A 12,942-nucleotide genomic window follows, 5' to 3' on the forward strand; every position below is an offset into this window, starting at 1 on the left:
GCACAACATCCTGAAATATTTGTAGATATCTTTGTTAGAAAGAGTACTATGTTTAATGTTTACCTATACAGCGTGATGCTGAAATAAAACAATAGCTACATTTAACCCACTCTCCCCAATTGTGATGTTTAAATGTTATCTTTCTTATAATTCACTGGTGTGTGTGTGTGTGTGTGTGTGTGTGTGTGTGTGTTGGGTGGATTATGGGCTATTGTATCAATAATGAGGAAGAGAAATTCAGGTTTTGCCATTTATTTCAACAAGTCAATGTCAAGGGTGTGTGCATTCAGAACCAACATCCCCTCCTTTAACTTAAAACATAAGAAATCAAGCTTATCAATACAACAAGATATACGAAGACATACGTAGAGGTCATCATCAGTGCAATAAAAAAAACGAGTCTATTGGATCACCACAATAATGTAATAATGTTTAAAAGTTTATGAAATATTCGAAGAAGTACAATTCCTCGTTCAATTATAACATAGGCTGTTGGTTAAATAAATGTGCATTAGGCTACTTTAGGCAGTTTAAGTTGTTGGGACACCAATGTTTGTGACAAAGTCCAATGGCTGACTAGCTAGTATGACGTGACGCAGAGACACTTGTTTCAAAGATATATCAATATAGGCCTAGAACTGTACCGCCACAAGTAGCACCATAAGTATCATGCAATCAAATGCAATAAATGTGTTATAGCTATAGGCCTGTCCTTGGACTGCCTTGTCACTTTCGTAAAAATGTATAGATCAACATTGTTAATGACAATACAGCTTTGTTGGTAGATTTTAGCATTACCTCCAAGTGCGTCCTATTTAGGCAGTAAAGGCTGATTTCACGATATTCAAATCAGCAGTAGGCTAATAATCACATAAACGTAAGTTATTGCTGCCTTCCTATATGGTTAGAATCTTTGATTTATCAAAATTAGGTCAAGAATCAATAAATATTCAATATATGGAGAATTTCTTATTTGTTTTGTTTTTGATAGGTTTATCGGATTGAATATGCCCGAGCAGTTGCAATCCAAAAAATACATTACAATACACACAATAGTATATTTGAGACAATAATATGAAATATCCCTTATGAAATGTACCTCCTAACCAATAATCCATATTGCAATTTCCCACATTATAGAGACTACTCATGACTCCAAATGTGGAATTGACAGTGGCCAATAAAAAAAACTCCCATCACCCCAACAAACATACAAATTCACATAAATAATACTTCGGAGGAAAAACAAAACACAAAAAGTACAAATAATGTGTATTAATAATCAACCCTTTTCCTCGAATGACAACATTGATTGAACATTGAAACATTTCTAGCCATCCTCCGCTTGTACATTCTGTGGACCATATGAGTGTTTTGCTAGTGCTTAGTCTCTGTGTTTTGTGGGCATTTGCATCGTTTTAAGCTAGATATTATAAGCAGTGATTATTCTCCTAAAGATAGTTATTTTCTGCAAAACAGAGCTGGGCATCGTTTCCCAGAGCCTTCGTAGCGTTAAGATCATCATTAGAACCTTCATACGATGTATCTTTAATAGCCGAGGTGTTTCCCAGAGCCTTCGTTAGTATCGTGGCTCTTAACAACCTTCGTACATGTAGAAGTGATCCAGACCACTCGTAGAGCAGCCAAAGTGCATCCTTAAACGCTTTTTCCCCTTCCGTGTGACTTTATTCACAGAAGATCTCCGATAAACATGAAATCAAGATGTTTAGGCAATCTGTCTGACTGTAACTGCCGTTAACTTCAGAATGAAGTTGACTACAAATACAAAGTTGCCAAAGCATTTACAATTGTTACAAACAAGTGAAGGATAACATTTCGCTTAAAAAGAAAACTGAGATGACTGCATTAAAATATCAATAGGCTAGATTAGCCTATATAGGCTATTTCAATAATACTGAAATCAATGTAATGTTGAATCAATTGAGTTCTATTTTGCGACTAGGCTAATGTCTGTCATTTTTGCCTCTATGTGTTTCATGATGTGTGACAACATGTGCGCAATGATGTGCCCAATTTGTGAGTTAGTGCATTATGATTGGGTAAGGATAATATGCTGCCTACAATAGCCTATGTGCAGGCATAAATTGCAATATCTCTATAGAAGATCCGTCGTCAGTATTGTGGAATATTTGTTTTTGTGTTTTAAATGTGTCTTTAAAGGATTTGTCTTACTTGTTAACCCAATAAAACGGTGGTCATAAAATGTGATCTCTCTCTCTCTCTCTCTCTCTCTCTCTCTCTCTCAATTCAATGTTCCGGGCCTCTCTCTCTACCATCTTCAACTTTAAGCCATGTAATCATAAAAATAGCAATTCAAATCACTCTTTTGTGTCCTCTTCCTCTCCCGTTTCCTTTTTGTCTCCTTCTTCCCCTTCACCGTCATCGTTGCCTTCATCTTCGCACTCACCCTCGCCCTCTGCCTCTCCCTCCACCTCCATCTCTCCTCTTTGGCCCGGAAATTTGTCTTTGTTGTTCTCCTTTTTCCATTTCATCCGTCGGTTTTGGAACCAAATCTTAACCTGCCGCTCCGTCAGCCCTAAAGCATGAGACACCTCGATCCGACGCTTACGGGTGAGGTAAGGGTTGAAGAGAAATTCCTTCTCCAACTCCAGTGTTTGGTATCGACTGTAGGTCTGTCGGCCACTGCGTCTTCCGGGGGCTATAGAATGGAAATAGCACTTACAAGTAAGCAGGAATCGTTGCAAGACCTGTATGCTATTAGTTTACACTGCTATTAAATCGTTTTAAAAAATACAAAAGATTGATTGGTGTATGTGTGTGTGCCGGAGGTAGTTCGTAGAACTATAACTTGTTTGAAATCTGCTAGAGGTTGGTGACATCCACATTTTGTTTACAGTATATTCCAAGACTATAGCCAATACTCTGCCGTTGGATAGCTGTAGGGATTAATGTGAAGATAAACGCCATGCCAAGGGCTTCTGCTGAACTTTCACTGAATTCGTTTTTACTGTTGTTATTCATCTCAGCTAATTTTCTTATCTACTACTAGCGATCAACTGAGCCGCGGTGAATGGCACAGCACTGACTCAGATTAACTGGCATTTTTTAATCATTGCGCCACGGTTAACGGATAAAATCCTACTGAGTGATAAGTGATGATCCGAAAACGTAATCATACGTTAGCAGATGTAGGCTACATGCCATGAAAAGTACAACAACATAACCACACAGGAGCATATTAAAACGTAGCCTACTAACCGTGCGGTCTCATCCATGGAAACATGAGACTAGGAGACGGGTTTTGATTTAGGTGGCCTTGTCCTTCTCCGAGGTTAGTGCCATTTGACGATTTACAGTCTGGGTATTGCGCCACACTCGCCTCTTGTTGGGTGCCATAAAGCGTTTGTCTCGGAAGGGCTTCGTATCCATAAAATTTTGTGGCATCTCCATGGCATGCCAAGGCGCATGGATTCTGCTGGTAGCCTGGTGTGGAGATCCCCGGCGTCCCACTGTGGAAGAAGTCTTGAACGTGATGGGGCGGGTGCTGAAAGCCTGGCGCCGCCGATCCTGCACCGTACACCAGCGCGTGGCTCCGGGTGACGCTTTGAGGGAACCTGCAGTCATAGTAAGTTGGTTCCAACGTTTCACCGCCTTTGTACTTGGAAAAGAGAGGGTTCACAAAATAGGAGCTCATGTTTTTCTATTCACAATGTTACAGCTGAAGAACTTGGTTTACGACCATTCCAATTACTGCCCTAGTCGTGTTCCAAACCCAATACATAAAACGAACGAAACCACAAAATCATAGAGACAGGTTTAACGAATAAGATAATAAATCCTGTTTCCTTATTCACCACCGTTCTGTTCCAGCACTGCCCTGCTACCAATGGAAGTCCTTTGCTTTTTCTTGCTTTTTCCTTTTGCAGCTTCAAATCAGCTTCTTATGTCGTGAATGGTTGATGTGTGCTATAGCTAAAGTTGGCTAGCCCCTTCCACACACAGTCACAAGCGTTTTTGACCCCCCTACCTCTCTCCGCACCAACCGTCAACCCCCTCCCATTCTCACCGCGCTCTCGAATGTCTATACCTTGAAGCCGACTAGCAGGAAGGGATTGTGCATTTTGCTTTGAAGAACAAGAAAAAAACATTTTCTGTTGCCTAGACTAGGCCTATATGTAAACTATCCTTTTGTTTGGTCTTATAGGCTATGCATTGTCTACTTGAAAGAGTAGTGGTACATTTATAAGCACAAAAACATGGAAATCTAGTTTATAGGCCTACCTTTATTGCTCTTAAGAAAGTGATAAAAAAATCTATTCTGACTGCTAAGGCAGGGTTTATGCATTGCGTAAAGAATTTACATTCACGCACACACGTGCGCGCACACAGCCTACATCCGCACCCAGTGGCAGTGGAATTCAGAAAAGGTATTGTAGCCTATAGCCTGTTGAAAGTAAAATATTTGAGTTGAAATGGTTAACATGTAGAAAAATTGTATTTGCTAATAACAAATCATAAATATTTTGTTTATATTGTTTTTCTATTGCCAGAATTATTTTATAATGTTTTAATAGTTGTTGATGACATTGATGTATTATTATTATTATTATTGTACATGACTTACACAATTATTAATGAAAATAAACTGTAATAAATGTGGTTGGTTGAATTATTTTGTCTTTCATTAAAGCAAACATAATACAAATATTACAATATGTTTACAATAACAAAGACGAGACATTAGACATTAAGTTTGGCCGAAATGTTCTGATGTTCTTTTGAGGCCATAGCAGGTGTATCTTAGGCTACTCAACACTACACCTATCGGCTATCCATAAAACATATCGATACAATAGTATTAATCAGTTAGAACTCAACGAAGTGTTCTTCATAATAATACAACAAGAAAAAAGGAGATAGAGGCAGACAGATACATGAGTGTCGTAAGACATAGTCTAGATAAATTGCGCTATCGATCTTTTTTTTTTAAGAAGAAAAAAAAGATTGGCATATCTCAGATAACTACTGCCCATAGTAGAGTGAAGAAAGATACTTATTCTCCGTAAAAGTTACGCGTAGACTATTAATAAGAGGTAGGCTATTGACAAAAAAACTGGCCCTGTTGGTTGTTCAGTTGTATTCATTGGTTGTTCATCTCTATATGTGTGACTAGTAGACCTAATCATTGGTCTAGTCTGTAAGGACACCATCTACCTCGAAGTCCCCCACAGGCTTCCGATACAGGCTATATATAGGGGAACAGGCTACACGGGCTCGAACGTTTTCAATACTTAGTCAACAGCGACATCCCGTGGCATTTTGGTGTGTGGTACTACACTAACTGGACTAGTGATAGACCTACAGTACTTCACGTGTAGCCATGAGAGTGTGATTTCGGGAAATATAGGCTAGGCCTACACATTTGGTAGAAGATTCAGTCTCTTCGGTTCTTGAAAAGTACACATTTTATTTCGTGTCCTCAAATTTTATAATTATAGGCCTACTCTTTCTTCAATGTTTGGGTTGGGATTAATGTTGAGACTGTGTAGTAGTAGTGCATTGCAATTCTATTTCAATCTGGCATGATTACACTATGATCCACAATCATTTCTTGACATTTAGACAATTTGGAAGGAATAGGTGCAACTCTCGCTCACAATTAAAATATTGATGCTTTATTTATCTAATTCTTTACTTATGCTTTATTTATCTAATCTAGGTTCAAATCATGACATTTCGAAAGTCAATGGCCTTCATCCGAATGAAAACAAAATGGGAATGGACACAATAATATTGTATTTAGGAAATACAATTGAATTGAAATTTAGACAAAAAAAACTAAGACAGAAAAACGAAATCTTTGCTGAAAATTATTTTTAAAAATGTATGTTTCATTTTGTATTATTATTATTATAAACTTCACCATCATCATCATCATCATCATCATCATCATTATTATTATTTATTAGGCTATAATACTATTGGTGGTGTTGTATGGTAGGCTATATAATGATAGCGGAAGATTGGATATAATTAAAGTATATGCCAGTATGAATCATATCAATAGAATGCTTCTACCACAAATGGGCCTATTGCTACGGCTGGTAGCTTGCTATTTGATAACTTCTTCTAAAGATACAAATCATATAGCCTAATAGTGAAAGTAGAAATAATAACCATTTAATAATGAGCATAACATTTATATCAGTCATAGCGGTCTTCATCATTGTTGGCATATAGTCATAGCAAAACTAGAAATTATGGTATGGTGGACATTTAAAGGCTATACAGAAGCCATAGACAGGCCAAAGTTATAAATAGATGGGTATGGGTTGAATTCAATCGAGGCTATTTCAGATTTACGGAAATGTCCATTAGACCGGGGACAGTGCCAGCGTTCAAACAGAATATTGGTGCACTGTGCTAGATTTGGAATAAAGGAAGTGGAATTTGGGCCCTTTCATGTGTTGGTTGCTCTTTCCCCCTCCGCCACATGCAGAGTGGAAAAATAAAGCGGGCGGGAGTCACGTTTGCAGTAGACAAAAACAAGTGCAATAAGCCCCCTTTAAAACGAGCACACCATATCCTCAAATAAGAACAATAAAGTAATTTACTCCAGACGTCTAGCCAGCTCTGTCAGGGTTGCTTTGTTAGATTACATTCGAGACAAACAGCGCTGCACGAGGGAACTGTCCAACTATACTAGGCTCTATAATCTCTGCATGCTGTCAGTATTGTTTGTGGCATTTTTTTCAAAGGAAAGTTATTTAGTAAAGCGAGCAAGAAGGAAAAATAAACGCCAGACAAGATACTTCACACATCCTCTCAAATGAATTGATAGAATGCAAAATATGACTGGCAAATTAGTGTGGTGTCCAAGGTGTTCAAAAATAACATCATGACAAAGGGTGTGAGCAAATCTGTCGACGTTTGTTGTGGGTTATATGTCTCACATACCCACGACACATGACCATTATTACCCATCTAAACTGCAACATAGAGCGCCAACTCAAGCCACAATAGCCTCGAATCAATGACGGATAGTTTGCATGACGCATTGCCCTATTGAAAGTTACTTCGTAATGCCATCAACGTGTAGGCCCTATGTTCAAGATTTGTGATGTGACAACAACACTCATATAGCCAACATTTTGATTAAAATATTGTGGAGTCCATAGGCACAAGAAGGCTGAGAAAAAAAACAATAAAACAACTCACGTGGTCCAAGATCTAACAACCTTTGTCGTAAACTAGCCTACACCTTGTTTAAAATTAAGCACGGACTAAAGCCCTACATTGAGATAGGTCCATACAACGTGGTTGCATGAAATGCACCCTGACCTAGAAAATAGGCCTTTATTATACCTGAGTCACAATAATGAAGTTATACCGTGTGGCAAGTTTTATTAAGTGATCACCCATTAGAAATATAGCCAGGTTGAGACTGATACGGACGTTTGTACTACAGAAAACATTTCAATGCCAGAATGTCAACCTAAAAGCTATTCGTTGAAATGGTTGCAATAATCTGAAATGGTTATGAAAGGATAACACGTATGAAGGAAGCAACGTGATGTTTTCTGAGCAATGAGTTTACACAGTGCCTCAAATGTCACCTAATTTTTCTCCCAGAACCATTCAGATTGCAGGAAGAAAAAGTGGAGGCGGGAAGTGGTCAGGAAACGTGCATTATGAAAGGAAATAGAAAATGAAGAATAATGAGTTAAAAGTCACAGCTGCTTTCAATAAGAAGTGGCCCGTATATCTAACTGTAGTATGTGGCCTATTTGAATTGTTGAATTACTAATCTCATAACAAGAATTTACTGCGTCTTGAACACTGCCATCTCCCAATGTCATTTTTGCATATGTTAATATTTCTGATCAAGGTAAGAGTTTTTTAAACGTTTTAATAAGAATGACATAACAAATACAGAAAATTAGACTATTTGGGTTATATTTAAAGATGACCAAAATCTACAGTATACAGTATAAAGTTCAAGTGTCGAGAGAAAAAAAAGATTTAAAGACATACAGGCTACAACTAAATATATATTCACAGACGAAAACACAGACAAACGTTCCATGTACCTTGTTGCATTTTCTTGTACAAAACACTCATTTACACTTGAATAAGATGCAACATGTACAAAAATACACAGGTTTTGTTATACACGTGAACAGATGAAACACCATTCACGCATAGTTATCCAACTTCCCCTTACAGGCTACCTTTCTTTACCAAAATCCCATTTGTGGGTCTTGACATGAAACAGTAGGCCTAATAACGAATAAATAGTCTAAACAAGCTGCATACATTCATATTGAGACGTGGGCCTAAATTGCGCTGTGCTACCTTGCCAATAATAGGCCTATGGCTTAATTATATCAGATAAAAAAGGAAAATAGTATCTATCAAGAGGAGAGACCATCGCCCACAGTTCATGAGTGGCATTTTTCTGAATGTGTACTTGTCAATGTGTCCATAGGACACGTTACTGCTCATTTGTTTCTGTCTTCTCTTTATTCATTTTCTTCATCTTCATCCGCCGATTCTGGAACCAAATTTTGACCTGTCTCTCCGTCAAATTAAGAACCAAAGCGACCTCATAACGACGGTCCCTGGTAAGGTACATATTGAACAAAAACTCCTTTTCAAGTTCGAGAGTCTGATATTTTGTATATGGACACCGTTTCTTCCTTGTTGAACGAGCGTGTATCCAATTCGCCACCGGGTTGCCTGTAAAATGATAGGACAGATAAAAAAGTAAATAAATTGAAAACTTCTGATGAACTTTTGCAGTGTGTAAACTACAAGTTACTTTAAAAGCATTATCATAAACACTTCAACACACAATAAACCAAACAGAGAGCATCATACCTCTCTTGATTTTCTAAAACTACAATACGCCTGGTTCAATATAATCTATGTACATTGTCAAGTGTGTCATCAATGTTTTCCTTAATAATTATAAATAAGTATCTCTCTTATAGACATCCATATTTTAAGAGCGTCAACAGTGCTAGAAAAGTACCGAGTCGTAAAACTGTGAGTGCGCCCGTTTGTTTTATTGGCCCATAAATGATTTTAAAAGCCTTTAGCTTCAAGTCTCGGCAGGTCTGCAACAGATACAGCTAGATGCATTTCACCCTGGCATTCCTGTTGTGGCCTCAAATATTATGTTCTGTGTTTATTGTAGGGAGTTTGCTCGCTGTTGTCTGATAAGTACTGATATGAGGAACTTTCAATATCAATGGTTGTGGTCCTCGCTTAATAGGTTGAATCTCAACGTTATGTTTTGTGACTTAGGCTACTCGGCTTCGGTTGTACCAGAACTATGAATATTCACGTGAGAAATAAGCCATTACTGACTAAATAATACGTGGCAATAAACCAGTATAGATTTACAATAAATGGAAAAAAAACGAGCTATTATAATCATACTGCAGATCAAATCTATGGTGACTGTTGATCGTTCCTACAAGCTGTATTAGCCTTTTAGGCCTTTGGATGTGCATTCCAATCGTAGGCTATTAATCCAGAATGCAAATAATAATCATAATTACAGTAATAATAATACATTCATAAATAATCCACTGTAAATCAAATTATATGATTAATAGGGCCACACCTCTTGTGTATGAATCCTGCATACCACATCAAATGTATCTAAGTAAAATAAAATATGCCTTTACGCACAAGTTTAGGCCATGTAAAACAGGGGAGTTTACTAGAGATTCTAATCTCGTCAATGAAAAGCTTGATTCCAGAGTTCCCCATTTTATAGCCGTTTTATAGCTTCTTCCTATTTTACAACCTTAAGGGGATTGGCGTTTGTCCTGTCTAACACTGTCTAACAGCCCCCAGTTCCCCTCGCGTACAAAGGGAAGGGAAAAGAGATTTCGTTTTATAGTAGGACAACAGACAAGGAGCGAAAACCCCATGGAAGACAAACACCCCCAACTCACCCACAAACAAACGACTCCAATAGCCGGTTGTAAAAACAGCGTAAACTGCCATGGCTTCTACTTACTTGGGTCAAATTCTGGCTTGCCGTCTTTGTGCTTTCCAGAAGCCAAAACCTCTGTCTCTGGAGAAGGGATGATCTGCTGTGTCTTGTCTCGGATGTCCACCGAGGTGTTGTAGAAATAATCCGGGTATCCGTGGCGGTTAAAGGCGATGGAGTCTCCGGCACCGGGCTGAGGAAAACCATCTGTTTTGAGTCCGTAGTGTCTGCCGTTCGCAGGATAGCCTGGGAAGGATATTGTTCCAGATATGGGCTCTAGCCATGAGCGAACATACCTCGAGTCCGTTCCAATGTGAGGTTGGTGGGTGTATGGGTGGTATACCACTGAAGACTGGGGGTGAACTGGGCCCCAGGAGGAGGTAAAGACAGGAGGTTTCGGCGCAAAACTGCAGGAGGGGTATTCGGAGCACTCTGGTGCTAGTGTCGTCGGTCGAGAACCGGTGGGGAGAAGCTCTGGGGCTGAGAACCGCGATGTCAGCACATCCTCGCTCTCATGGTTTATCAAAGAATCCACATAATAATTGTTTATGGGACCAGTGGTCGACATGACGATGCCTCTCGTCTCTTTAACATGCATCCGATTATTATATGGACTGTATGTGTACTTTAAAAACAAATCTTACCCGTAGAACAATCAAGCAAGGTAATTATTTATTCGGGGGTTCTTCGACTCTTATTGGCCACCGCTGAACACGTGATTATATTTACCCCAAAATTATACAGTCGATTAATGCGCATGCACTCCTAGGACTGTGATGTACCACAGACATTTGAATGCTATTTATGTATAGGATTTCTATTGTATGAGCAATCATTAAGACGGATTCACCACCTATCATTTTTTTTTTCGTTTTTCCTTGTCTATAAAAAAATGGAGAACGGTAGGCTATATCCCCTCGTATTGTAGCATGAGGTACATTGATCACAGAGCACGATACCCTATTTCCCGACGTAATTTATCTATTTTCTCGACCATAATCTGAATGATACATTTGAAATTTGAGGGATATTCTTAAAGTGAAACCATTTAGGAAAATACGAATGCCTTTTTCCTTTAGAGTTGTTCCAATCTGAAAGCACCGTGGACTTCAATGGTAATAACATTGCTGTAACATGCACAATAGCGAAAAGAGATTAAAGATACAATAATACAATAATACACAACACATGTTTGATTCACATGAGGCTTTTATGTTGTAGAAACACATAAGACCAGTTCATGGAGTCTAAAACGTTGTGTCTGTGTAGATTCGGAACTCTTGCCCACCACTGCTGCCTAATTCGGATAGAGGCCTCTGGTGTTTTTATGTCCCTCAATAAATGTTTATGAGGACCATTTGATTGTTCATAAATGTGTCGTTAATCAAAAAAACACAACTGATTCATTCATATTATCGCATAAACATAAATCCAACATAGACGAAGAGCGATAAGCAAATTACAACTATTGCACGAATGACAATATAAAAACAACATTCCACAACAATTTAATGCAGGAAAAAAAATCACATGCTAAACCTATGCATCAGAAAGGAGTTGGGAATCCCTGGTCTGAGGGACAATTCGGAGTAGGCCTAGACGTAGGCCGATCCATAAAATAAAATGTTGGTTGGATGGTGTGTCGATAACAGCAAATAGCCTAGACCTACCACAACATAGTGTACTTGTGATCATGTAGGCTAGTCAGTCCCTATTTATATAATGACTAAGCGCCTTGTGGAGTAAGTCCAGTTTAAATTGGGTTTAAGTGGTAATATTACGGTATATCTGGTGTGCAGTTAAGGGTGACACTGTGCTCGTCTCTTGGGTGTTGACTTTGCTATTTTTCGCCCACCAGTTTGTGTGCATGCTCTACTACACATGCACCTCCCAACCTCACACTTTAAGTCATGGTCATCAGGGAAAATAAAGCATAATAAGTCAATTGAATAACCTTACAAAAATAGCAAACCTGCAATTGCCACCTGATCTCTTTAAGAAACCTTTGGTATGGGTAGCCTACATCTGGAAATCTATATACGTGTGTTAGTAACTTTGGCTACTATTCATGATGATCAATTGGGGGATGCATGATAGGCATGCATGATGTTCTAGGACACTCCGCAGTGCGGTGTCTGGGCGTCGGAGGACCAGTCATTGTAATTCAGTCTGGGCTAGGCCTAATATTCCTTTTGGCTCAACACGTCAGTCTGCGTTTCTCTCTTTTCACGGCAAATAGGATACCAAGGCTCAAATCACCTTCTATTCAGAAATGCAATAAACTACAAATGCAATAACACCTGTATTTTTGCAATGCTGTCTTTTGAAACCTCACGGAAAAGATGGCCAACTGGATTAAGCCATTTCGATTAATCAATTCAATAAGCCTAACAACTAGGCCTCCAGACTTGCTATGACTCTGTGACTGTTGTAGACTAAATAAATAACAAACATTGACGTCTTCTCCAATCTGAAACTGAATCAATCGCCATTGTTAAATGATCAGCCTAAAATGTTAAAATATAATTTGCTGGACACGATGTAGCCTTGTGCCATGCTGATAATCAAACGGCTATATATATTAAGTGGTATATCAAACACCAAATGTTGGAAAAAGTAGGTCTAGGCTTATGTTTATTTGGTGGACCTATCAATCACACTCAAATGTACACATTAGTATTTGGTAGGTTCCTATCGACATTATACTTGTAGCCTACAGGGGCACGAAAATAGGTATATACTGTAGGTCATGGACTAACACAGACGAGAAATTACTGTGTAGCACATTTTTTTATGAATAAGATCATATCGATATTATTCTCAATGCAACTGTCAATAACCAATCAAAATGCAACTTTGGAAAGACTAGGCCTATACAAAATATTATGTTATTACCGATAATTGCTCCCCTTTGATTATTTTAGGCCTAGGCCTAATATCTGGATTAACTGTTA

The 12,942-nt window shown here is 38.5% G+C and overlaps 2 protein-coding genes across 2 annotated transcripts; both read right to left on the reverse strand.

Moving 5' to 3' along the window:
* Window positions 1–236: 236 nt before the first annotated feature.
* On the reverse strand, window positions 237–3,959 carry LOC115143694 (homeobox protein Hox-C8a-like). Its single transcript, XM_029684166.2, has 2 exons — window positions 3,241–3,959; window positions 237–2,680 (listed from the first exon to the last, which is right to left on the reverse strand). The coding sequence occupies exons 1-2, from the start codon at window positions 3,674–3,676 to the stop codon at window positions 2,340–2,342; spliced, it is 777 nt and encodes a 258-aa protein (XP_029540026.2). The 5' UTR covers window positions 3,677–3,959; the 3' UTR covers window positions 237–2,339.
* A 3,450-nt stretch (window positions 3,960–7,409) lies between these two features.
* On the reverse strand, window positions 7,410–10,640 carry LOC115143695 (homeobox protein Hox-C9a-like). The gene is made up of 2 exons (XM_029684167.2): window positions 10,016–10,640; window positions 7,410–8,721 (listed from the first exon to the last, which is right to left on the reverse strand). Exons 1-2 carry the CDS (start codon window positions 10,584–10,586, stop codon window positions 8,477–8,479), a joined length of 816 nt encoding a protein of 271 aa, XP_029540027.2. The 5' UTR covers window positions 10,587–10,640; the 3' UTR covers window positions 7,410–8,476.
* Between the last annotated feature and the right edge of the window lie 2,302 nt (window positions 10,641–12,942).

Source organism: Oncorhynchus nerka, linkage group LG15, assembly GCF_034236695.1.
Source record: "Oncorhynchus nerka isolate Pitt River linkage group LG15, Oner_Uvic_2.0, whole genome shotgun sequence".
Lineage (NCBI taxonomy): Eukaryota > Metazoa > Chordata > Actinopteri > Salmoniformes > Salmonidae > Oncorhynchus > Oncorhynchus nerka.